Below are 26,410 nucleotides of genomic sequence, written 5' to 3' on the forward strand. Positions count from 1 at the left end.
CGTGATGTATCGTGGACAGACTGGCACTGCCCACAAACATCCATTCCTATTTCAGGGAGCCTCTCTGGAGCTTTTATCCAGACACGACCCAGTACAGCACCAGCTCTTAGGTTTGCAAGATGCCTCAGATCTCAGCTCACGCAGCTCTTCTGCTGTATCCACGTGAGAAACAGGTTTCGTTTTGCAGAGGTATGGAAAAAAGTATAATTTACGTTATAATAATCTATTACTTATTTGTCACAAAATTAAATCAGAAGAAAAAAAAGCTCTCGGCTTGTTATATATATATATATGAGCATATGGACTTCAAATCAGGCGTGCACATCTTTCACAGCACCTAACACTGACCGTCACCATTCACCAGGAGTTTTTCCCATTGCAGCAGGAACGTAACTCTGTCACACACCTTTAAAATGGCACAAATCCATGAGAAAACAGGTATGTTTCTCTCCTCTACTTTTTTTCCTCTGGCTTTTTGGCCAAGCTATGTTTAAAATCAGTGCCAAAAGTACCGCTATTTAAATACCATAAACGAGTGACAATGCAGTATGTTAAGGATAATTAGTTATTTTCAAACAACATGTTTGCTGTCAATTGGCTTACAGCAGCTTCACTGCCAATTGGCATATTTTCTGGTTACCTAAATACAGAAGTCAGCTGGGTGGCACGTTCTCCTCCTGACCCTGCTTGGCAGCCTTCTACCATGTACTGTAGAATGTCTGTAGTTATTTTTTTAACTGTAAAAGAAAAATCACAAGATTCACACAGAGCTCTTGAACTGACCATCTGGAGAATGTCTTTCATGAAGGCTACAATTTTTAAATGAGGAAAAAAAAAAAAAAAAGGTTTTATCTTACTTTGGTGCAAGGGAAATGACTGTGAGAGCAGTTAGATTGGCTATAAAGAACAGAACGAATCACAGATTTATGCAAAAGTCTTATTTTCACCACCATTATCCTTTAAACACACGGATTTTTAAGTACACTGTGGCCTCTTAAAGCAGAGACACACACACTTGGTGGACATAGAGATTTTATTTAAATTTAAGTTATGTTTTATTCTTTAAACATTCCTATTTGAATTAAAGACAAGCAGTCGTGGCGTTATATCCTGCCCAAAGCTATATGGATCTACTCCTTACTTTCAATGGTGGGTATTGTTCCGAAATCCACCCTAACTCTTTTTTTTAAGGGATAAAAAAACAACCACAAAACCCCACTGTTGGTTTCCCCCCCCCCCCCCCCTTAACTGTTTCCAAATAAATATTCAAGTTGCAAGACGCAGCTCTTCCTTTATAAAGGTGGAACTGGGCTGCAAGGGCTTTTCCCCCGGGGTGAGGTGGAGCCCCGTGTAGGCAGGCAGCGAGGGGGTGGCTGCGGCAGCACGAGACGTTCAGCTCATTCTACTCCACAGCACGTCGCGAAGCGGGTACTGTCAGGTTCAGGCTGATAGGACTACGATGGCAAAAGGGGGAAGAAAGGAGTGTGATGATTCAGCTGATTTTTATCTTGGTCCTTGAAACTTTTACAGACCAGAATCAAAAAGTACTTTATTAGGCAAAATTCCCAGGAGAAGTCAGAGGTGAATCCCCGTTTCGCTTAATGCCTCTACTGGCAGCACCAAGTGGAAATTTTGAGCTTATGCACAACATGCACATTCATTTTACACCTCTGGGGTGAACAGAGTGCTTCATTTTTTAAGAAGCTAAAAATAAAGAAGTTCTTGCTACCAAACAAAGGCCGCTAAAAGAAGAAAGAAGACTCAAAGATGCCTTCAGACAGCAACATGCTCCTTTTAATCCATTTATAATGCCTCTATGGGGAGAATATACGCTAGTCTTATTTAATCTCAAACCTTTAGGTGGAAGAAAACTTCCACAGTTACCTACCCTGAGAAATGAGATGGGAAAAATGGGGAGAAGGAAATGCTTCTCAGATTCCTGAGAAATTAATCATTAGTTCATTAGAGAGGGAAATGAGACAGGACTTCTCTGCCTTATGGAGACAGAGGTCCCAGACCAGTTCATGAAAAAAGAAACCTTGTCCAGGTTTTCCAGCCAAAGTATCTCATTTACCTCATCTGAGAGTCTTAAATACTGAGATGAAAGACGCTCAGCAGCACAGAAATCTTAGAGGTGTGCAGAGATGCAGTGAAAGCAAACCAGCAGCTCACCTTGTAGCTCATTGACCAACACCATGCATTTCAAGACCGCCGGGAGAACCAAGTCAATGTCACACAGTTCAGCGCTCTGGGTTCTCTGAAGGACTTCCAGAATGAATGCAAGAACTGAGGCCAAGCGAGGAGGTGGAGCGTTACCTTTGAACTGCAGGTAGTTTTCACTGGGAAGACAAAACAAACCGAAACAAGAGTCTATAATTTGACTTTTTTTCCATTCGATGCAAGCACCATACACCTTAAAATAACTTTGTGATATTCCAGCAGGAGGCCTATTACACAGATTTCTATCTTTCTCTAGGCTCAACTAATGGCTTCTATTTGTCTTAGTCTCAGAAAAGACTCCCAATTTATCAGAGGACAGTGATGACTTCTGACTCTTCTGTGGAGAGGGAAGTGAGAAATAACAGCTGTCATAATTATAGTTAAAAAGCCAAGTGTGACTACAATAGTTAAAATACAAAGGCAGCTTCAAAAATAACTGAATAAAGGGAGGAGTTCAGATTTTAAGACCCTAAAACAACATCCAAAATACAACTGCTGTGCAATTTCTTTCTTTAGCTTTATGTGCTTTCGTCAACTCACAATCCAACTTGTGGTAACAGCTCTGCTGTTATATTGGTACTGTTACTTTATTTTTGTCAACAGTATGTTGTAACAGGACAGCCGAAGTCTGCTTTTGCTCCATCAGAATTAACACAATCATCTCCAGGGTAAAATTTATCACACAGAAAAAAAGGTGACCTGTCAATCTGCAACAAGAGCAAATTTTGGTGTCACGCGCATGGAGTGTTTCAATTTGAATGGCTTGATTTGTTTTTTTTCCCACGAAAGGATATAAGAATCAGAACTGCTGTTGGTTTAACATTACAAAGTACTTCACTGAAATCTGAAGACAATAAGTTTAAATTGAAGCATTCAGGAGAGAAGAGCGCAGGTAAAAAGAAAACACAGCGTTTATTCATCAATCATTTCACAAAAGCACTCCCAGAACCTTCAAAATAACTTTTTGGACATTTAATATTAGGTACAATCAGCTACCCAAACAAGGCATGCGTGTTTACTGAGCAATGCATAATTAAAACCCGCCATCCTTGTTAAAAAATTACTAAAGCTGCTTCTACAACTTGGAAATGAAGCCTGACTTTCAGAGATCCGAGTATTTCATTGCACAGCATCAAAGCACTGCTATAACTTGGCAAATGAAAGTTGTAACACTTTACTTCTAATTTCTTGTATCACGGGGTCTTACTCACTTTAATATTAGCAACTCTGAAATCTTCCATCTCATTAATTTACTATGAAAATGTCACACTAATTTTTTTGGGGTGCCCTTCCACTGAAACAGTTCTCGGACCTGGACAATACACCCCTGATGGTGTGGTTCAGTTTCCCCTGTGCAGCAGCAGGATACACACTAGCATTCATACGGCACAACAGCTAGTGAACTCTATAAGTATTTACCTATAGACCTGGTTCCTGCCTCCTGAGCACCCAACAGGCTGCAAATCAGGCTGCCGCTCAGTTCTGAGATATCCTTCCCAGATTACTGAGGAACGTTTCATGTCTTACAAATCACCAAGTGTCATTTCACTTTCAGAACTTTCTCTCCACTATCAATCTTAAAATTCACACATGCGCGCACACATTCACAAATTATTAAGATGACAAAGTCTGAGTATTTGTAAGTTAAAAACATGTCAGAATTAAGATTGTGAAATCTTAATTCACTCCCTTAAATACAGGCTTTACTTACAGGATTGCCTATCATATTTACCCAAAATCGACATTAAAATTCTCTTAATCAATGTGTATACACACTCTTTAACACAGAAAAATACAATTCCCTTGGATATAGGTAATGACCTTATATTTGAGGGCGTTTCATTCTTCTCACAATGTGGACAAAAAGTACAGCTTGTTCCCTATTCTCCATATATAAAATAGTTTTGATCTTTCAGCAGCAGCAGAGACCCAGCATTTACAGCTGCTGTTGACGTTGTGTGAGTAGTGAAGCAGTACTGTCTCCTTGCCTCTACGTCCTCTTCCCACACCCCAAATTTCCCAATTCCCCGTGGCAGCTGGCGCACCTATGTGTACCCCGACACCTACAGAGCAACGAGGCCTCCCGCGTACAGGTAACTGTGACAACTGTAAGCACTATGGCTCTGTGACCCTAAACACAAACATATACTGCTGGATATCGTATATATATATATATATAACTTTTCTAGAAAAATACTTGCCCTTCATGTGGCCCCCTGTGATACCTTTACGTATAGCTAGGACCTCTGTCCTCAGTGACTCTCTCACTAGTCTCCAGATCTTCCCAGTTTTACTCTCCTGCTCTATCCACGTTGTCCTTCCTCCGCTCCCTGCCCAGCGACTCACAGGCTCTTCCCACAGCCAAACCATCAGTTACTGAGAACAGCGGCATTCCCTGTCTCATTAGCTATTTTTGAAATCTGAAATAGTGATTTTTTTTGTTTGTTTGTTTGGGGTTTTTTTTGTTTGTTTTTTGGTTTTTTTTTTTTTACTTTGCTGGTCCTTACTTTATGACGTGCAGAGTGGTCTTCCGTAGCCGTAGCATCTGGGGGGCTGTAATGGAACTGCATAAAGCGGTCAGCATGGGATGCTGTCCGGCTCCAAGCGCGGTCGGATAAGAAGGGAGAAATCGGCCAAAATACTGTTGAATAATGCTCCCGAGCAGTTGATTTAAATAGGCACCCTGTGTTTGGGACTGACAACATATAAAGGACAGGCCCTGCAGAAGAAAATTTTAAAAAGTGAGAAATTGAATAAATTTTTAACAATACTTTTGAATAAATCTTAAGCAACCGTAAGCTAAATACTCCCTACACGCTGTGTAAACTGCTGCACACAGAGTCATTATTGCATGATAAATAAGCATCGGTAATGTGCTGCAGATTTGATGGTCTACAAGTGAAGACAGAGCCAGAGCAAGGCTTGCAAAAGGAGAGAAAAATCCTTTACTAGACTAATTAATATATTGGAAAATAAGCTTTGGGACATGAAAGCTCCCCTTCAAATTTGAAATAAAATCTTGGCATTTCAGACCTGAGAAGTGTTTCTGTGCCCGAGAGGTCCTCATTTCTTCTTCAACTCGATGCATGGTCTAACAAAGCATATTAGTCAGGTAAGATTTATGAAGGGAGAGGGAGAATACCACATCTGTTTGTACAGCACCCTCTGAAATTTTTGTACGAACGACATAGCAGAAAAATGAGCACTTCGAATTGTGGTCTGACAAGAAAAAATTTGCTCATAGTGTGAACAAATTAGGGTAAATTAGGCACCATTTCCAAGGGATTTAGAGAGTTTTTTTAAAATCTGGTTAAGATAAAACTGCTGTGATTTATCCAATATAAGCTATATTGATCGAGAGAAAAACCTATAATGAAGGTATTTGCACAGAAAGTGCCTACCTGAACACTACCCACAGTTATAAACATACACATGGTTTGTCTCTGAAAAAAGAGTATTCTTCTTACTGGTACAAGTTGCTGTGAGAGAAAGTTAAGAGTTTCCTTCCTTTGAAAAGGAAGAAGAACAAATCACTAAGAAAAAAATAACAAAAAACCTCCAGTGCTCTCCTATCCCAAGGGTCACAGTCAGCGGCACAAACAGAAGCCTCTTGAGAATTCAGTTTTCACAATAGTTTTGTCCAACGAGAAGTTCAAGCACAGAGTTCTCTAGACAGCAACTACAACAGTTCTTCAAGCTTCCACCAGCATTGCAATCCCGACTCCAGTTTTAGTCCTACTAAAATTCAGGATCATCTGCCTGAACACTGACGGGTCGCTGGGGTAAGCCAATATATGAACTAATAGTTCAAGACAAGCTGCTTTTGTTCCCCAGCTACTGACAAAGAGTGTTTCCGTTGCTTTTCACATAGGAGTCCCTCCTCAAAAAGATTTTCATCTATACCTCTCTGTGTGAACATGCCAGAACAATACTTTCAGGAGAAAAAGCAGGATGAAACATAGCTGAGGGTCATCTTGGCACTTTCTTGAAATGGGGAGTTCCAACTTTTTGTTCCACAGTAAACAAATGCAGGAAACGTGAGATCTCAAGACATGAGGCGCTTCAGGACCTGCCTGAAGACTTGCTGTAGGTGACCCTCTTGAAAACAGGCATAGAATCATAGAATTGTCTAGGTTGGAGGGGACCTTTAAGATCATCTAGTCCAACCATCAACCTAACTCTGATAAAAAACCATCACTAAACCATGTCACTAAGCACTACATCAACCTGTCTTTTAAATACCTCCAGGGATGGTGCCTCAACCACTTCCCTGGGCAGCCCATTCCAATGCTTAATATCCCTTTCCATGTAAAAATTTTTCCTAATATCCAATCTGAACCTCCCCTGGTGCAACTTGAGGCCATTTCTTCTTGTCCTATCGCCTGTGACTTGGGAGAAGAAACCGACCCCCACCTCTCTACACCCTCCTTTCAGGTAGTTGTAGAGAGCAATAAGGTCTCCCCTCAGCCTCCTTCTCCCCAGGCTGAACACCCCCAGCTCCCTCAGCCTCTCCTCACAAGACTTGTGCTCCAGACCCCTCACCAGCTTCGTTGCGCTTTGAGCACCTCGATGTCTTTTTTGTGGTAAGGGGCCCAACCTAAGATGTTGGTTAGGTTTTAACTTCACACACTTCTAGAGCTCCTTGGTAATTTTGCTAAGTCCCAATGAGAAAAACGCGCACTGCCTGAACTGGGGCTTTGATAAACGGTTCAGATTCTCTCTCTCTCCTTCTTTTGTGCACATGCAGCAAAATTTTGTAGGAAAAAGCAGCTGCTGCTATATCAGAATTCTTAAAAACACTGCTTGGCAAGTAGCAGACTCAGAGAGGCTGCTACAGAGGACAGATTATTTAGTACATAAGCTTGAGCGTTTGGTGTTTTCAATAAGATGTTGCAGCAGGCACAAAGAAGGGTTGTCTGTGATTTCTGTACTACAGCTCTTACAAAAAGACAGAAAATATTCCACAATCCCAAAACTGAAGCTGGCACTCACTCAAAAAAATCTGTGAGAAAGTGTATTAATCTGTCTGATAAAGGGGACACAAAGAACATCACAACCTTACAGAGGACACCTGTAGGAATACACGAAGAACATAACACCTGTGAAGAACTAACAATGATAATTACTACAACGAGACAGTTCTTCAAATTGAGGATAGCAGAAAAATCCATGATAAAGTCCTCACATGTGAAGGGCACATCTACAGCATCAAAGCTCTTCAGGGGAGAACCATTTGACCCTGACGCTTCTACTGTTCCCTAAAAGTTTCCTGAGAGGAACTTGGATTTCTCTTTTGGACGCAAAGGCCCATTGACTTTAGCTCAACACTCTGTTCTTTATTTTGAACTCCTCTTTTTTTTTTTTTTTAACAAAGTGCAGAAAGCAACAGACCTGCACGAGGTCTGACAACGCCATAGCCCAAGTGGCACAAGGGATAAATAACCGACAGGACAGTAGCTGCAAATCTCCGAGTACAATGGCAAAATATCCTAGGCAGCGCTGGCCAAGGATGTGATTACAAGGAAATCCCATGGAACTTTCTTCTCTTAAATCCTACCGGTAATTAACAGAGATGAAGGAAGCTACTGTTCACATGAGAGAGAAAAGAAACACATGCTACTGGACTTGCAATTCTGGACCAGAGATCTGAAATCAATCACATCAGACCCCTAGGACAATCCCTACAAAGCAGATGGACTTTAAAGGGTTGATAGAGCTGCTCTTTTTCCTTAACTATGTTCTTTAGCCATCTTCTGAGGTTAAAAAAAACCCCACAAAAACAACAAAGACATTTTAAGGGGAGCAGAGGGGCATGACAACATCTGTTCCTCATTTTAGTAGAAAGGCAGCCGATTCCTGTGTGTGTTCACTGCAGGAACCTTTTGTGGCCAGAGCTGCCTCTTTCTTCTGATTTATCCCTATATCTGTAAATCACCTGTGGAGAGCGAAGAACCGATTAGTATGGATTACTGGAACTATTCACTGCAGAAATGCCAAGATACCTAATGATGACTTATAATATCAGTCCTGCTGTTGGAATAAATCTGCTGTTCACCAATTAATGTTGTACAATTCCTATTAAACACATACTATAATTCACAAAACGTATTAATAAGCTTGCTCAAATATCGGACCACAGATGTGGCTCACAGGAGGGCTTTTAAGGTCTGATCTCTAACAAATGCTGAGCCTGCACAGGCCTATTAAAATCACTGGAAAATGTATGTGCCAAGCACTACTTAGAATTAAGCTCTTTCGCCACTCTCCTATATTTAGACAGAAATCAACTATCTTCTGTGTTTGGACAGGATTAACACTGGTAAATCAAGCAGGGTACCTTACCTTTCCCACCATCCTGCATATTATGCTTACTGCATGCACCTACACCGTATTCTGCAAGATATATTTAAACTACTATTTCTTCTCTAAGTTCTGGACACCACTTCAGTTCTTTCCCACATTACTGGTAGATGTGTACCAAATTTCCTCCAAATCATTCTCCAAGAAATCTATCCAAGAGCAATCTCAGCTGCTCTCAGATTTTCCATGGTAAGCTTCAGCAATCCACTATCATACAACTCAACTTCTTCTTACAATGGCAAAATACCTAATGTTACATTTTACATGCCTCACTGTCTCCTAATTAAGAGCAGTAATTTTATAAATTATAAACCAGCTGTTCACTCATGTTCTTCATGCTTTACTTTCTGAGGTCTGTCATTCAGACAACTCTGAGGACAGTTTTGATATTATATCCCAGCAAAATCTTTCCTAGGTCATCAAATATGATCATCTACCTGGACTTGTACAAAGCATTTGACGCTGTCCTGCACAACATCCTGGTCTCTAAATTGGAGAGACATGGATTTGATGGATGGACCACTTAGAGGAGGGCCATGAAGATGATCAGAGGGCTGGAGCACCTCTCCTATGAAGACAGGCTGAGAGAGTTGGGGTTGTTCAGGCTGGAGAAGAGAAGGCTCCGGGGAGACCTTATAGCAGCCTTCCAGTACCTAAAGGGGGGGGCCTACAGGAAAGATGGGGAGGGTCTCTTTATCAGGGAGTGTAGTGAGAGGATTAGAGGGGAGATTTAGGTGAGATATCAGGAAGAAAATCTTTCCTGTGAGGGTGGTGAGACACTGGAAAAGGTTGCCCAGAGAAGCTGTGGATGCTCCATCCCTGGAGATGTTCAAAACCAGGCTGGATGGGGCTTTGAGCAATCTGGTCTGGTGGGAGGTGTCCCTGCCCATGGCAGGGGGGTTGGAACTCGATGATCTTTAAGGTCCCTTCCAACTCTAACCATTCTGTGATTCTATGATAAAACAGATGACGCACAGTGGAAGTAATAGTATTCATACAGTAACCCTTCAGGCAAGAAAAAACACGAGTTTAAAAGTTGCTGGAGCTGAGCTATTCTGACAAGGCAGCCTCAGTGAGTATGTTTGAAAAAACCTGCTCGACCAGTTCAAACCACAGTGGAGAACAGACCAGTTGCCCAATAGCTGTCAAAAGACACAGCGCCATAGCCCAAATTTATATATACACTAAACACAAATGTAACAACTAAATACAGTCAAGTCTGAATTAAGAACAGAGCAATGGAACATCTAGTCTTAATTAGCGCATTTGACAATTATTTGTGCTTGTGTAAAATGAAACAAAGCCTGTAATTTTGATCTATTAAAAATAAACCTGCAGTTTGGGGGCCAGGGAAGGAGGGGTACACCAGCCATCTTGATGAATTTTGAAGGTAGTAATAAAGCATTCCAACTATGCCGTGGGGAGAGAAGGAGCTTTGTATGTTGTCCTACAAGATGAAAAATTGGCTTCCATCATTACAGGATGATGAACAAAGGTGATGCCCTCTCTTAGAGCAGCACAGTGACAACAACATTGCTCTTGTTTTTAAGACTGTTGCCCAAGTTGTGTGGCCAACTGCATTACCATCAGGCAGGGTCTGTGACTGAGGATTCTTCTTCTATACAATTCAGGAATTCTACAGGGTTTCCTAAAATTGCTGCATCAATGAATGTGAAATTAGTTACCTGCTACTAATATTGATTTCAAATCCTTTCAAACCCACACAAAAGGATCAATTAAACCACATTAAGATTAGTTGTTAAAATCTCTGGAAAGAGGCAAGATTTGAAAACCACTGCTTGCAAACTAAGACGTTTTCTGAGATCTAAGAAAGCTTTTTTGGACAAAGGAGGAGCAACCCACACTGAAGGAGCTGAAGAAAGAGAATTCAGGACAGGAAAAGAAGAGAAGATTGAGATGGAGCCTGGAACTTTTCAGAAGACTGGAAAGAAAAAAAGGAATTGAAGAGACCTCTGAGTAGAAATGCTACTCAAGGGCTTTTATGCTTTGACTATGAATAAAGAATTTGCATGTATAAGAAGATATTTTGCATGGTCTGCAAATTACCGTTTCTTTATTTTCATGTAACTGCCAAAGGATTAAGTTGTAAACTAGAGTATTAACAGGGACAGATCTATGGAACAATGTTTGTCTGACATTAGGGTGAATTCAGGCTCCCGCACTAAAATGCCACCTCTCCACCTCCTGGAATGGTCACCAGACACAAGGCAGGCATCCAAGGAATCTGATCACACATTTCTCCAGGAGCTTAAGTTAGTCAAAGTGGGGTTATTTCCAGAGGATGCTGTTTCCCTGACTTTCCTCCCACCATGTTTACATGCTTTCCCTCCTACATATACTGTTTTATCACTTTTCTGATATGCCCATTTGGGTTTTGGGGGTTTGTTTGTTTGTTTTGCGGGGCTAGTTGTTAGTAGCTGAATCAGTTCAAATTGCAGTCATCCCACATTCACAGAATCATTAAAAGCAAATTAAATGGGAAATGCACACAGGGGTGAAAGGGAATGAATTTAGCCTTAAGCCAACTTGACTTAAACCAACTGTGAAACAATAACCTGAGAAGTCAGAGAGTGCCTAGAACCCATTTGATCTCAAAGGAGGTCAGAAGCAGACCTAAGAGAATTTTTTTACTTTAACTGATACAGAAATATTTTCATTTTGAGTTGATGCTAAATCAGAACATTTCTACTTTTTCCAAATAAAGGGGAAGGAAGTCTTTGGAATTAATGAAGTAGTTTGAAGCACTTAAAAATGCTGGAACTTCGTAAATACGAACAACTAAGAAAATGTACAAGTTCAACATTGAAATAGGAAAAACAAGCCTTGTCTTCTTTGTTTTCTCTGGCTAAAAGCATTTGTCAAATTAAAGGATTACTGGTTTTCTAGAAGCAGTGTTTGTCTAAAACAGACTATTTGGTCAATAAGATCATCTAGCTTAGCCAGAAAGCACACGGACTAGGCAGCCGACTGCTGAAGAGTATGACAGTGAGGTTGGGAAGTCCGAGACTGACAAAGAGAGCAGGAAACAAGGGTCCATAACACCTGGGCTTCGAAACCAACTTGAGTGGCTTCATCTTAAAACTACATCTGTATGTGCAGACTACAGAGAAACAGCACTCTCCGACTAAAATACTAAGTTAGCCAGCAGACACTCTGGCAATATCAGTGTCCAGATGGTCCTACACGCATATAGCTTCTGAAAATACCTAGGGAGCTGCAAAGCAAGTTGTATTCTGCACATCATTATAGAATCATATTCACTTCAATACGACATGCCATCGATCACAATGCAACTTTTGAAAGGAATAAGTCTGTGGGATGTTTGTGATGTCACCACTGCCTTGTTTCACAATACAATCCTGTAAAGTAATCAGTTAAGACTGCAATCCAAATGAAGACTAAGAGGGAAAATAGTCAGCAAAAAAGACCCAAGGATTACAAGGAAAAACATGACAACTTATTTTAAAAATATATATAATTTTCTCTTCCTCACTGGCAGGAATTAGTCTTTTTCTCCAGCATCAAAAAGCCTTAAAGAGTTTCAAGAGTAACAGGTAAACCAAGGGAAGAACAGGAGGAATAATGGGCAAGAAGGCTTTAGTCATGTAAGTGTAAGCAGCAGGAACTTGATTCAGCAAGATGTATTCTAAAACTATTAAAATAAAACAGCACCATGATACGCAGAGGATTGGTTTTTTGTTCCTAAGAGCAATGAAAAAAGAGTAACTCATTTTTAGTTACCTACAGTTAGCCAAGTCTAGGATAATTTAAAACATTTGTTTGCTCCGTCATCGCAACAAGTGTCTTGCTACATATTACAATTATTTGATCCACTGTTTCAGAAATCCCTCGCATCAGAGGCCGGTGTAAACAGCAGGCTGGCTATAGATAAAAAATCTATACACAGCGATCAGACGAGCAGCTCTGGAGCATACTACAGCACAGCTGCGTGCAATGAGAGGAAAGCCAATGGGGTGGCATTTGCCCTTCCACTTCCTTCTTTAAATACAGTCAACCCTTGGTTTTGATTAAGGAAAAAGAAAACATCCTGTGCAATATGAATCTTTTCCCTGAAGATACATTTGTCTGCTGATAATGGAGTGCAGATATTTACCTGCAGATAAAGAGGCAGGCTTTCCTGAACAGCGGACAGCAAAGCCACGGGCAACTCTTTGTCCTGCTGGAGCACAGAGTGCGGCAGCAGTAAGCAATCCACGATGCGAAACAAGAGCTGCTGCGCTTTGGAAGTAGCCAGTATCGGTGCCCAGAACTTTACCAGACATCCTGTCGAAAAAAAAGAAAAATCAAGAAAACCCAAATCAATTTACAGTCGGAAAAAAAGAAGAAAGTCTAAAGAGGCAATTATATTAAATTAGGTAATCAAAGAGTATCAACAGCAACTGAAATGTCTCACTCCCATGTTCTCATTCCATGATATCCCCTTAGAAAAAGCCCGGTCAAGACAACTCAAAGTCCATTTGCAGTTCAGCACAATGAAAGTACTAAATTGATTCAATACATTATAATTACAAGTTTTTAAGCAAGAGAACCTGCTTTAGGAAGAGTACAGTTACGTTAAAGAAAGGATAGTCTCTCACATCCCTGCAGAAAAATTAACTAAAATTAATATGTAACACTATTGGAACCAGCATACATGCACTTAAACATTTACCTCACTATGGGCATTCATCCTGTTTTAGGGAGAGATGCTGCCTTTGCCTTCCCTTCACATTTGTCTAATACCACGGTGCCCACCGTGATTCAATGTTAGGAAAACATTAAGTATCTTTCCAATTGTATTTAACGCATCTAATTTGGCAGAGGAAAAAGAATGAGGGGCAACCAACTCCATTAAACCAGCATGGTCTCTCCAGACCTTTGTGGGCGCTCAGTCCCCAAAGTGAGAGCCTCAGAGAACATCTTTCTTCTTTTCAACACATTAACGTATCACTTGCACAGCTTTGAGCCACTTTTAAGATCTTGCTTTTGAGCTGCAAAAAACCAGTAAAAAGGTGTTGACGTGTAAATACCCTGACTTTGAGAAACATCTTTATTGCAGGTGAGGTGTAATTTTTCTTGAGAAAATAACTCTATACTCGTGAGTGTTAATACTCAAAATACAGATTAAATAAAACAAGATGCCTGTGTAATAGTTCCCAGAGACATTCTTAAATTTATATTTAATTAGAAGCAAGAAAGTTTCCTGGGTTGAAAATACAGGAATATCCCAAGAAAATATGTTTAAGACTTTGAAAATAATGAAAGATCAAAAGTAGGCTGTTACAAGATATTATTAATCTATAAAAGTCATCCATTACCATCTCTGAAAACAACGCAAAACAACATTAATCTTGTGGAGTGAGAGAAAACACAATGATCAATCATAGAGAAAGAGAATGATCACTTAACAATACTTCTAATAATGTTGTCTAAGCTTCCTGCTTTGAAAGAAACATGCTCATTCCAGCTAAAAGTACTCTCTATTATCATTGCTGTGATGTATGGGACAGTAGAAGACACAATCTGACCACAGACAGGAGGTGGTTAGATTTGTTAAGTTTCTTGCTTTGTCCTTATAATTTAACAAGCCCACTGAATGTGAAGAAGGGATTGAAACACACTTAAATATTTTTTTCTTTTAAACCTTTTCTATGTTTCCTTCACTGAAAAGAAAGGACAATCTCTTGCACACAACAGCATGAGTGAAGATTAATCATTTCCTACTGCAAGACAGAAAGGAAAATACCAATCTAAAATTACTTTAGAGGGTCCAACCCAACACCTGGATATCTAAAAACATTTAATTTGACGTATGGCTCGTATATCAAAATGTGCAGATCTTGCAATAGAAAAGTAAAGTATTTTACAAAACTCAAAATCCATTACATTTGATGAACCTTCTGCATCTTGGTCACGCTTTTCACTGTATTCCTTATAATCATGATATACACTGCGTGTACATGCAAATCATTACCTCTGTCTTTAAGATACATATAGTTTACTCTATTTTTAAAGGTAAATGGGTCAGACCGGCACATTCATCCATAATAAACAGCACTCTTATTTTTCCATCCTATCAGCGATTCCACACTTTAATGAACAAATACTAGAATTTGAGCTATATGTAAGAGAAGCAGTTCTAAAAGGAAGTGACTTACATTCCTAAGCCAACCTCTCCACTATCATAATTCCAGTAAATACGATGTAGCCCGTCATAACACTGCTCCACTGCCTTGTCATTGCTTCTGTTTTTTTTTAGGTAAACCAGGCGGTTTTCAGCGATAAAAGACATGAAAACATCATACTTTTGAAAATACCCATTTGCAGGGGCAATTTAAAACAAAACAAGCCACAAGGAGGTTAGACATCAGGATAAAAAACAAACAAACAAAAAATAAGTGGAAGAAAATTAAAAATCTAACCGTAACATCTTGGTGACTTTGCTTTTTTAACCCATTAAGATGGACAGCATAGAGAAAAAAAAAGTATTAAAAGTCACATTTCACTGATTTCTTAAAATTATTTCCTAAAAGAGAAGAGGTTGCAAAATAATTACCTATGATCCAGTATGTAAGCTGCAGACCTTCTGGGGGTCCTTTTGCCTTCAGATAAGGTTTTACGTACTTTAATACATCACCTAAATACTCCAGAGTCTTTGCTACCATGGCAGATTTCTCAGGGAGTGTCTGAAGGCCACTGTAAGCTCTACCAACAGCCTGAGAAAACAGAAACACTGAAATAAATATAAATAAACTTACTAAGTTTCTTACCAGGTTTGTGCAATTCCCTTTCGTACACCAAACAAAATCTGAGACGTAATTCCTTTTCCCTAAAATTGTCCTATGACGCTAACACAGAAATGTACAGTACCTTAATGAATTGGACAAGAGCATTTTTAGGGTCTTGCTTGCAAACTGACTCTTCGACACGAGCCTTTGAAAGAATGTTTTCTACTTCTGAGAGTTTAAAAATCAGTCTCGTCATTTCAGTCAGCTGCTCCATGTAGGCTTTTCCTGTTTGTTAGAAGAGAGCACAGCAGTAAATCCAGCGTACAGTTATGCTTTTTGATTTACTGTAGTCCCAAAATCATAAATAAAACATGGTTTTAAAATGCCTAAAATACAAGGATTCTGCAACTGACTATCTCTCTAGACAAAGAACGTGTGTCTAAACTAGTTATGTTTCTAATACAGATATAGGACAATGAAGAGTATAAAGTATAGATAACCAAGTCTTTCGTTTTACTCGTTTTCTTCAAAATCTACAAGATACATATGAAAAACAGCCACAAGAAGATGTGTTCCACAAGTAATTAGAACTGCAGTGTTTTATAGAAGAAGTAATGAAGTATTGCTCTAAGAAAGCAAAATATACAATATAGAAAAGGGACGAATTACTTGCAACTGGATTTTTTTCTTTTTTTTCTTTTAGGGCATTCACAGCATGATTTCTGACTATTTACTTCAGATTTTCACTTTTTTTCAGAGCAGTTTCTCCATGGGGGAAAAATAGCTTGTCTCCTTGGGAGCAAGTTTTTGTTCTTTGCTTCCAAGGAAACAAGCTCTTTTATCTTTGTTTGTGATAAATTTGTCATATGCAGAGCAGGCAAACTATCAATAAATAGCGCAAGCAGCGTAAAGAAACACATTTTGTAATTAGGTAAAAGTAAAGGAATACAAACAAAAATACATTTTGTAATTAGCTGAAACCGTTTGCCAGTTTTGCAATATAGAATCGTTACTGCAAACATTAGGGAAATGTGAACACTTACCAACTGTTCGCTCAGCATCTGTCTTGGCCAGCGTACCCGGCGGTTGATCTATGAACATTTGCAAAATGCATCGAAACCAAGACCGTACTGTCAAAGCTTCGTAGGATGTATATCCCATACTAGAAAAAGCTTCACACAGCGCGCTGCATAGGTAGAAGCGGAAGACAAATGGAAAGAGATCTAATAAAAGTAAGCAAAAAAGGCGGCGGAGTGTTTCATTTGGCTGTAGACACATAAAACCAGTGCACAGAAATGAAGAAACAGGAAGGCCAACTGGCACTCCTTTTGTGTCCTCTACAGACTTTGCTCACAATATCCTGATGCCTAAATACAGAGAACATGATAAATTTGGTAATGCCACACACGGTAATATTAAAGCATATATATACATATCCATGTTTTCTCTACGTGAAACGAAACAGAGGGAGAAAAATTCACACAATGGGAAATGCTTTATTCTAACAATGGATCATTTGACAGTATTATCTAAACTGATGATGTAGAATGCTGGCAATAGTTTATCTGAATCAGCCTGGAACTTCATATTGACACTGCTTAAGCTGCCCCGGCCTTTCCTATAAAGCCACCTCAGGTGCCTCACGCCGCTCTGAAGCCTGCTTAGTCACTGAATTTCACTGAATTTTACTGAATTTTTAGAGTTGGAAGGGACCATAGAGATCATCTAGTCCAACTCCCCTGCTGAAGCAGGATTGCCCAGAGCATGTCAGAGCATGTGACTCAGGACTGCATCCAGGCGGGTCTTGAAAATCTCCAGAGAAGGGGAGTCCCAGCTGAGTAAAAGATGGAGAGGAGAAGGTCTGCTTTAGCAAATAAAGGCACATCATGTCAGAAACAGATCAAAAAGGGAAACATAAAAAGGCAGCTTGGAGATGAGAAGGGAAACCGCTATACTTGATGTACACTTACAGGCATATGCATTTATGTATGTATACACACACAACTATATACATTCCCACACACAGCAAACTCGCTGTATATACCTTCAATCAAACACTCGCTACTGTTCCACCAGCCAGGTGTCAGGCCGGAGTCAACGGCACCATCAACACTCAATGCACAACCCCTCTACTCTACTGCTCGGAATTCCCAAAGTTTTACCTGCCTTACCACAGCGAGAAGCTGCTGGAGCCACTTTTTCCCAAGCGCATCAGCCCCGCATCATTAATTCGGCGGTACGCCTTGCTAACGGACAGCGGGTCTGTTCTGCTCCCCGTTAGCAATTCCATTCGGATGAGCTCCGGGTGTGCTTCAGGTCAGTGAAATTTCTTGAAAATAGTTACACCTTTTCATATAAAAGATTTCTTCCCTGGTCAGTCCTAGGTGCTTTGACTTCAATGAAAAATGCTTGTCCTCTTTTCTTGATATATGTACATATAAATCTACTTATTTTCTACTGAATTTTTACTCATGCTTGCAACAAAAAGTCAACACAGGTCCAGATGGAAACCAAACTGGATTCTACTTCCCACTGAACAACATTAATAAAGGGATTTTTTCCTAATTCATTTAGTTAGAACTAATTTCATTTAGTTCATGACTACTGTATATTTTGTCTGAACATCCTTGCTGAAGCACTATTGACAAAATAAATAAGGAGACCAAATGCAAGGAAATAAAATATAAAAAACGATAATTAAATTCCAGTACCAAAAGAGAGAAAAACAGGATGCCTATGGACTTCATGCTCTTTGTAGTAACGTATAAACAACAAAAAAATCCCCGCCTCATGCACACAGCTAGGCTACTTGGCCCCAACAGCTCACAAAAGCATTTTCTGCTGTAGTCTCACTCGTGTTTCTCTTGCTTGCTGGTAGGTAGGCCACTTAAGCATCTTCCTAAAACTGGAGAGGAATATTCTCCTAATCCTTAAGAAAGGAAAGCATAGTAACTACCTGCTGGAAGCATGGCAAGTGGTCCCTTTTAAACCAGTGAGCTTACACAGATGCTCAAAGTTAGTTTAAGCAGGTTATAATCATAGAATCATAGAATGGTTAGAGTTGGAAGGGACCTTAAAGATCATTGAGTTCCAACCCCCCTGCCATGGGCAGGGACACCTCCACTAGAGCAGGTGGCTCAAAGCCCCATCCAGCCTGGCCTTAAACACTTCCAGGGATCATCCACAGCTTCTCTGGGCAACCAGGTTCCAGTGCTTCACCACCCTCACAGGAAAGGATTTCCTCCTAATATCTAATCTAAATCTCCCCTCTTCTAATTTAAAACCATTATCCCTTGTCCCGTCACTACATTTCCTGACAAAGAGTCCCTCTCCAGCTCTCCTGTAGGCTCCCTTCAGATATTGGAAGGCTGCTCTGAGGTCTCCCCGGAGCCTTCTCTTCTCCAGCCTGAACAACCCCAGCTCTCCCAGCCTGTCTTCATGGGGGAGGTGCTCCATCCCTCTGATCATCTTTGTGGCCCTCCTATAATACTATAATACGATAATACTATCACGCACTACACAACATGGATCTGGAGAGGAACTTTTAAGCACTACTGCAAAAGAAATGCCAAAGCTTGTGTGCATGTTCCTAAGGGCACAGCTCGTCCATCACACCCTTTATTATCGATAGTGAAATAGCTGATATGCAGAATAAGCTTCAATCTGAAAGAGACCAGGCAGAGCTTGCAGGGTTTGTAACAGCACCAGCAATGAAATAATCTTTTTGCTTTTCAACGGAGAATGTTTGATGTGAAAATTATCAGAACGCAGTAACCATGAAGTCTTAAGATCCTAGCACTTAGATACTTTGATAACTTTTGCTCTACAACTGCCTAAGGTAAATAAGTACATGAATCACGCTAGAAAAAATGGCCATCTTATTAGCATATAATAAAATGACAGTGTTTAGAGCATGATACCTCTGCACAATTCTACTAAAAAAGTCTTATCATAGGTATTCATTGTCCTTTCACAAGGAAATCTGAGCACCTCACAGCTCTGTTGAGGAGGTCAGGACATACCTTCGCCTTGTCTCCCCTTGTTGCCTTTGAGGTAACTGATAGGGGAAAAAATTCTCCTTGAGGCTGGGCAACTGCAACCCCCACAGCTTAGGGGCAAAAATATGGACCTCTTAACTCCTATTTCATTCAGCATGTGCTAGGTATGTGCAACTTTGCATGAAACTCACCCTATAAGGATCAGTAAAGAGAAATACAGCAAATAGAGGACTGAGTGTTCCTCTCCTAAGTTCCAAACTGACACACAAGGAACTAAATTCAATCTCTTTTAACATCTCCCTGCAAGAAGGCCACAGCCTCATCTTTGCTAGTCACACTGAAATAGTCTTTACCATACCCTGATGTACAGCTATGCTCCTAAAAATGTGCAACATTTTTCACTTTCAAATACAGTCCAACACAGAAACACTCCCTCTTTCTCTCTCATCTCTCACCTCCTCTGCTTCCAAAGCTGGATTCAGAAGTAGGGTGAGTGGAGGAAAAACACCCCACTACAACAGCCACCACCACCACTGCCATCCATTTATTTTCAAGCAAATAAAAGGCCTACTTCAAGCAAATAAAATTTCCCAGGTATATAAAATTCTAACTTAAAGTCCTGGGCAATCTGTTCTAGCCGACCCTGCTTAAGCAGGAGCATTGGACAAGTCGGACTATATGATCTCAAGAATGCCTTCCAACCTAAACAATTCTGTGATTCTGTGAAAATTTCACATTAGCATTTAAAATATAGGAACGTGATAAATTTTCTAAATCTATTATTTAATTTAAAGCATTCATTTATCAGGTCTTAGAAACCTGAGCTACACGGACTTTAATATATACTCAGAGAAGTGTTCCAAGCTTGACAAAAAGAAAGTTTTAACGCATGCATTTCCTTATGACCATTTTCCTTATACTTTCAATACTGCCCAACCCATCCTCATCAGCTTCCTGGAGAAGTTCTTCGTTTTGAAGAAGGCAAAACACTGAATACTTGCTATGTAGCATCTTCAGATTTCTATGATATGTTTATCTTGACTTCTTAGAAGATGATTTAAGTTTTTGTGAAAAATAAGGTCAGTACTTTTAACCAGGGATTTTAAAGTTTGCCAAATTACATTATTCAACTTCAAGTGCAGGTTGGGCAGGAGGCCACTGCCTTCCCCAAGTGTAACAACAATAGAAGGGGTGGATAACTCTAAGTATGCAAATTAAAAATAGGTTATGGTTCAAGCATTTCACTTAGATGCAGTAATGCTCTTCATGGAAGTACTTCTCTGAAGATATTGTCTAGGTCCCTGTTTTCCAAAATCTGTTATTAACAACACTGTTTCCACTGGGGAAAAAAAAAAAAAAAAAAAAAAAAAAAGAGCTTTGCTATATAAAAGACAAATAACTTTTTCAAAATACTTACCTATCTTCCTGACAAATTTTGAGTCTCTTTGATTTACACATCAAAAAAACCCAAACAATCCAACCCAAATAACACCCACTATCCACTGTGAAACATCCCAGATGACTTCAAGAAACCTAGAACTCTAGCAGAGGCAAATGAAGCATTACTGTTTGAAGCAACAGCTTCCACAAGCGTAATGAATGAATGAGAAGGTACTGAAAGAACAAGTAATTGCAATTTTTCACCTGTTTTGAATTAGGTGACTTAGGTATCTTGACACCAGCTGAGGCCACACCATGTCATCCCATCCAAACAGCTGCATCATTGATAGAACGGGCTGTGGCTGGAGATTTGATAGGGCTTTGCTGGGTATATCCAAAGCTAAGAGAGTAAAACCTGATTTTAAAGAGAAAAAAAAACAAAATCATAGCACCGTGCTAATGGTTTCTCAGTACGTCCCTGTTCCACTAAAAAGCACTGAAAATTAATTACGATTAATAATATGCAGTCTGGAAGTACCAGAAATCTCAATTAAAACTGGGCAACTATTGTAACAGATAGTGTTTGTACACATGCTAAAATGTAGTCTCTGTCCCAAGGAGTTTGTATGTCAAAACGACACACTTGAGGAAAAATGAATGCAAACATACACAGTTTTAAATATATTCACAAAACCACAGATTATAAATCCTGAAGGCATAGCTTTACCACCTATGCAATAAAAAACATGTCTTAAAAACTTGCTTTTCTGTCTTTTTGGCCTCCCTTTCTTGCCTCCATCCACCACTTCTTTCCTTGTACACATAAATATTACTGTGCTTTACAGAGCTGAGTTCTATTTATTTGCTTAGTTATTTTTACACACATCTCGCAACGAAGAACTGTATTTGGAAAGAATTCACTCAGTAAAAGCTGGTATCTTTTTCTATTTTTGGATTAGACTTTCATGTATCAGAAGCTACTGTGTAACTAAAGCACTACGGACAAGCTTACTCTTGAAAAAAAAGGATCTTCATTTAATAGTTGCAGATCTAGAAACTGGGACAGTACTTTGTGCAGAGTTTTTGTTAACGAAGCATAACCTTTTGCTGTTTCTGTTAGACCTACTCTGGAATCTATATCTAACACTGCCAGCATAAAAAATACAGCACATTCTTTATGCCGCAAATGACAAATGCATTTAAACTGAGGAAGAAAATGTAATCTGAAATGCTGAGCAGTTATTAGGTTATAGGAAATGAGAGGCATCAAATAAGTCAGCAAGCCTGACTTTGGACGGCAATGGAATAAAGGGGCTCACTAGTTTCCAAATTCTCCAATTCAAGTTACATATAAATGTAATATTAATTTCTTACAACAATGATTTATAGAACTGCTGGCTTTGAGAAGCTGACTTTGAATTAGGCAGAAAAGGCTGGTTTTCAGAAACAATAATGAAGCTCTTTTAATTAATGGTGTAGGGACAGACTACCTTAAGCTATGAAGGACTTCACATTTCCTTTTGCGCCTCAGAATAAAAAAGGAGGTCATACAGAGTCCCCACTCTGCCTTAGGTGAGGAAGCAATTTGCGCCAGCCAGATTATCCAGATTATCACGTTGTTTCTGCAGCATCAGCCATAAAGTGGGTGGGGGAGAAATGGGCAACAGGAACGATAAGGTGAGTCCCAGGCAATTCGCCTGGCAGGGGGAGCAGGAGAGCCGTGAGAGCTGCTCTCTCCTCTGGGCTGCAACCTCTAAGGCAAGAGGCTGGTACCGGGTGGGAAGGGTTTGCCTCCCTCTCCAGCGCCGCCTAACACATCTCCATAAAGCAGGTCACAACCGCGCTCCCCTGCCTCTAAGCGGAGTCTATAATAGGTTGTTCTTCTTGCTATTTCACTGTGTTAATGTAAAATAAAAAGATATGACGCTGTAGGAAATGAATGAAAGTTTTGACATTAACAACCTCTTCCTTTGATTTGTATCGCTGTTTCCCGTACACGCTTCAGCAGCCTGAGACCACCACCGTTGCACGCTGCCTCCTTCGTTAGTGTCGCCCACTAACTACTGCAGAGCTGCTTCAAAGGAAGGGTCTTTTAACTTTTCTACCGCTAACTCAGTACTTCTGAGCTTATAACTTTATCTAATTCATATCCTGATGGGAAAAACATAAATTTTATATTTCACTTCCCTACATTCTAGTTAAATGGATACAAGATTTCATTGTAACTACAGACTACAATGCTACCTACTGATGGTAAAGATCAAACTGGGATTTCTTTCTATTCGCTGCCATGCTGACTCGATGCATGTAGAGTTCACACACATATAGAAAGTTTTACTTCAAGATTAAAAGCCTTCAGTGGAAAGCAAGATCAATAATCAAAATTAATTATGAAATCGTTTTATGACCATGACCATAAAGGTTCAGCAAAAAACGAGTCGTGTAATCAACCTTTTAACAACATATTCAAATGTAAAATATTATTTTTAAAAATTTAGTTTGAATCACAACCATAACAAAAAGAATAGTTTGACACAAAATTATAATAAACTTCTACAGAAAGGTATAAATTCTGGATACAGTGAAAGAAGTCATTCTCATTTATATTGTATAACATTTGCAACATTGATTATAATCTGTGACTAGTAGGGAAAAAGAAGTCGGGCTTGTATAGCTTCAAACCCCTTCAGAGTCCTCACAACCTGTATTCTTATCAAGTAATTCAACACTACAATATTTCTTCTTGTCAAAATATTTAGCATGGAATCTACTTTTTGCATTTATGCATATGTAAGTTACTACACGGAAGTACAAATATCCCAAAATCTTTGTGGCCCAGAAAACAGCTCCAAATCCAGTAGTGGGAGGGAGGGTCAGTGCTAACCTGCAGCTGTATCAGCGAGCTGTGGGGAAGGTGGCATCTGTGACATCCTCTGGCTCTTCAGATAGGGGAAGAAATTTCTCCAGAGAGCGCTGGCGACAGCAAGGTGGTGCTCTTTAGCCGCTAATGGAAGCTGCGCGTCTGGGGCCGCCGTCCCTGGTTGAAGCCCTTGGCTTACACGTTTGTGCACGCTCCTAGGGAGAAACAAAAACAATGTTTACGTTCAATAAATGAAAAATTCACATATTTTCAAAAACGCGTTTACAACTACTTTACACGGTAGAGCCTGAGAACTGAAGGATCATTCCGTGCAATTAAAACCTTTATGCAAAGACGTTATGCATACCGGTTATTTGATGGATGAATGATGGCATATTAAGCACCATAAAGTTAATGTTAATTACTAATGTCAACCATTAATTATATGCTTTTTAATATGTCAGATCAAAATGAGAAATAGGCAGCTTTAAAATGAATCTCTGCATTTAGCAACTGCTAGCATGACAAGCAAGCCTGCTTACGACCCAAAGCCAGAGGCTTTTTTAGAATTTTTTGTCAGCAGGGTTTTTAGGACAGGGTTGCGTACAGCAAGTAATGGCAAATGATTTTGATCAATTGTAAAGCTTCCTTCTGAAACCTATTTCTCATTTGTAAAAGCTCACTAGGTATGAGTTTTGATAAGAGAAAAGATTCGTTTTATCCTGACGCGCTGCAGACAATTAGGTTTGACAGCAATGCCCACAGCTTTGTTAGTACAGTAAGGACAAAAGTTACCACTGCACATAACTCCCATCTCTTCCTGAGACAATGTGGCACGAATTCAATAACGCACTCAATTTTCTTTGATTCTTCTAGTACCATTCCTGCTACTTAATCTAATTTGGAAGTTGTGACTTTCTAGAGGTTTAATAGAGATATGTCTGCAGGGAATCAATGTTCTCAGAGAAATGGGGAGGGGAGGAAGCATTAATAAATTTGTCTGGTAGAGCAGGATAGGAGGCATTACTGCACTGGGCTGATCAACTAAATAACGTGCTTATTAAAAACAATCTGTAGGAACGCACTATCATTCCTGTTCCTATTTATCTTCTGGTCAACTCAATTGAGATTGTGCATTAAAGCACAGGCAGCATTATTACATTTGCTTTATTAAATTCTATAAACAGCACTGTAAAGTCAGAGTCAAGATATTTATAAGATAATGGCAAACAGCGGAGGCATCGAGACTTGCCTTAACGCTAACATTTGTAGACCGTAATATTTTTTTCTTAATTGCCATTCTCACAATAGCAAGGTTTTCACAAAACTCTTCCCCTAGATCTTTATTCTGTGCTCACCCTAATTTGAAATAAACCAAAACAAAAATAGATAAAAAAAAAAAAAAAAAAAAGCAAGCCCATGCCCTAGTTCCCTTCTGGGAATGTGGGAAAATTATGAAAGAATTACACAACTCACAGCATTCATTAGGACATCTGAAATGGAATAATTTTAAATAAAGAGTAGGTTGGCTGCAAGGCCTTCCCGTACTAGGGTTGATATTAGAAGCGCATCTCATTAGACCAAATTAGTATCCCAAAAATTCTGCCTAACACATAATTTAAAACATAAAACATACTGGCTGTCAAAGGTAGCGATACCTTACGCCTGCCTGCAGGCATCTACTAGTTTCAATAGGACAGACAGAGAGAGAGAAATGAGTACCAGCTACTTTTCGAATGGCTACATTTAACAGACAAGGAAAGGTACGCAATATTAGGAGGAATCAAGTATTTCTTTGAGAGACGGTGCCAGTCCAAACACAGGAACAGAAGCCAGGAATTCTAAACCCAACATTTATTCCCTCTGTGGCTTCACATAAATCATACAGCCTTTGTTAGCCTCAGTTTCCCAGCCATGATATTTGGATAGTAAGACAGCTTACCCTTTAAGGATGCTGTGAAAACAACCAACGCTTAGAAACTGAGGATTATATTGAGCATGTCACTTGGTATTCCTATTTACAAGGCATATTCTCCAAGTCAACATGAATTGAAACAGAAGCGAGATTAGCATAAAAAGTCAAGCAATACTTCTTTGGGAGCATCCCTTAGTAAAAAAAGGACAAAGAACAGGGTGCAGAAATAGTGAGGTCTAGAGGACAAACAATGAAAAAGTAAAAAGCAGGGCTAAAGAAGCAAGTTAAAAATTTAATTTTGCCCGTTACAAGAAAAAAAAGTTTAACAGTAAAAACACAATGGGCTTTTTTTTGGTTTATTTTGTTAAGGAAGGAAAGCATGATGCCTCATAGTGCAGAGAATAAAACTTAAGGGACCAAATTCCACCCTACTTACACCCAGACTACACTGCAAAATTGCATGAAGACCTTTTTCTCTCCTCTAAATTGCCTCTCCGAAGAAGGGTGCTTTGCATCTCCTTTAGCCATCTATGCAAAGCAGAAGGGTGTACAGACTTCCAAAGTAAGGTAATATATCTCTGTGTCAGTGGAAGGGCAACACGTACAAATCAGTATTTATGTTTATTCATAGTAACCTACACAAATGCTTGCAATAAGGTAAATGCTTAGAATCGATGGGGCATCAATACATGCTGCAGCAGCAGTCAGCTACTTCTACCAACAAGCAAATTTTTTTTAATTCCATGAAAATATGAATAAATACAATTTGACTTTTTATTCAGGCTTCCACATTTTTCTAACACTAGACAAGTACACCATAAAACGTCACTCCATTTCTGAAACTACATACATGTAGTTTTCCATTGTGTCAAGAGCTCCAGAACCACCACTTGCCTCATTACAATGGTAATAACGTTGGTGTGGTTTT

General features: G+C 39.6%; 1 protein-coding gene across 1 annotated transcript in view; it reads right to left on the bottom strand.

The window, feature by feature from the left end:
- MMS22L (MMS22 like, DNA repair protein) overlaps window positions 1-26,410 on the bottom strand; it is a 92,776-nt gene that overhangs the window by 3,074 nt on the left and 63,292 nt on the right. Inside the window, 9 exon segments of the mRNA XM_074150714.1 lie at window positions 641-737; window positions 2,173-2,339; window positions 4,728-4,939; window positions 12,716-12,885; window positions 15,158-15,317; window positions 15,472-15,614; window positions 16,373-16,515; window positions 20,972-21,122; window positions 23,592-23,782. Coding sequence (XP_074006815.1) covers window positions 641-737; window positions 2,173-2,339; window positions 4,728-4,939; window positions 12,716-12,885; window positions 15,158-15,317; window positions 15,472-15,614; window positions 16,373-16,515; window positions 20,972-21,122; window positions 23,592-23,782 — 1,434 coding nt within the window.

The sequence above is a fragment of the Numenius arquata genome, chromosome 7 (genome assembly GCF_964106895.1).
Source record: "Numenius arquata chromosome 7, bNumArq3.hap1.1, whole genome shotgun sequence".
NCBI classification, from domain to species: Eukaryota; Metazoa; Chordata; class Aves; order Charadriiformes; family Scolopacidae; genus Numenius; species Numenius arquata.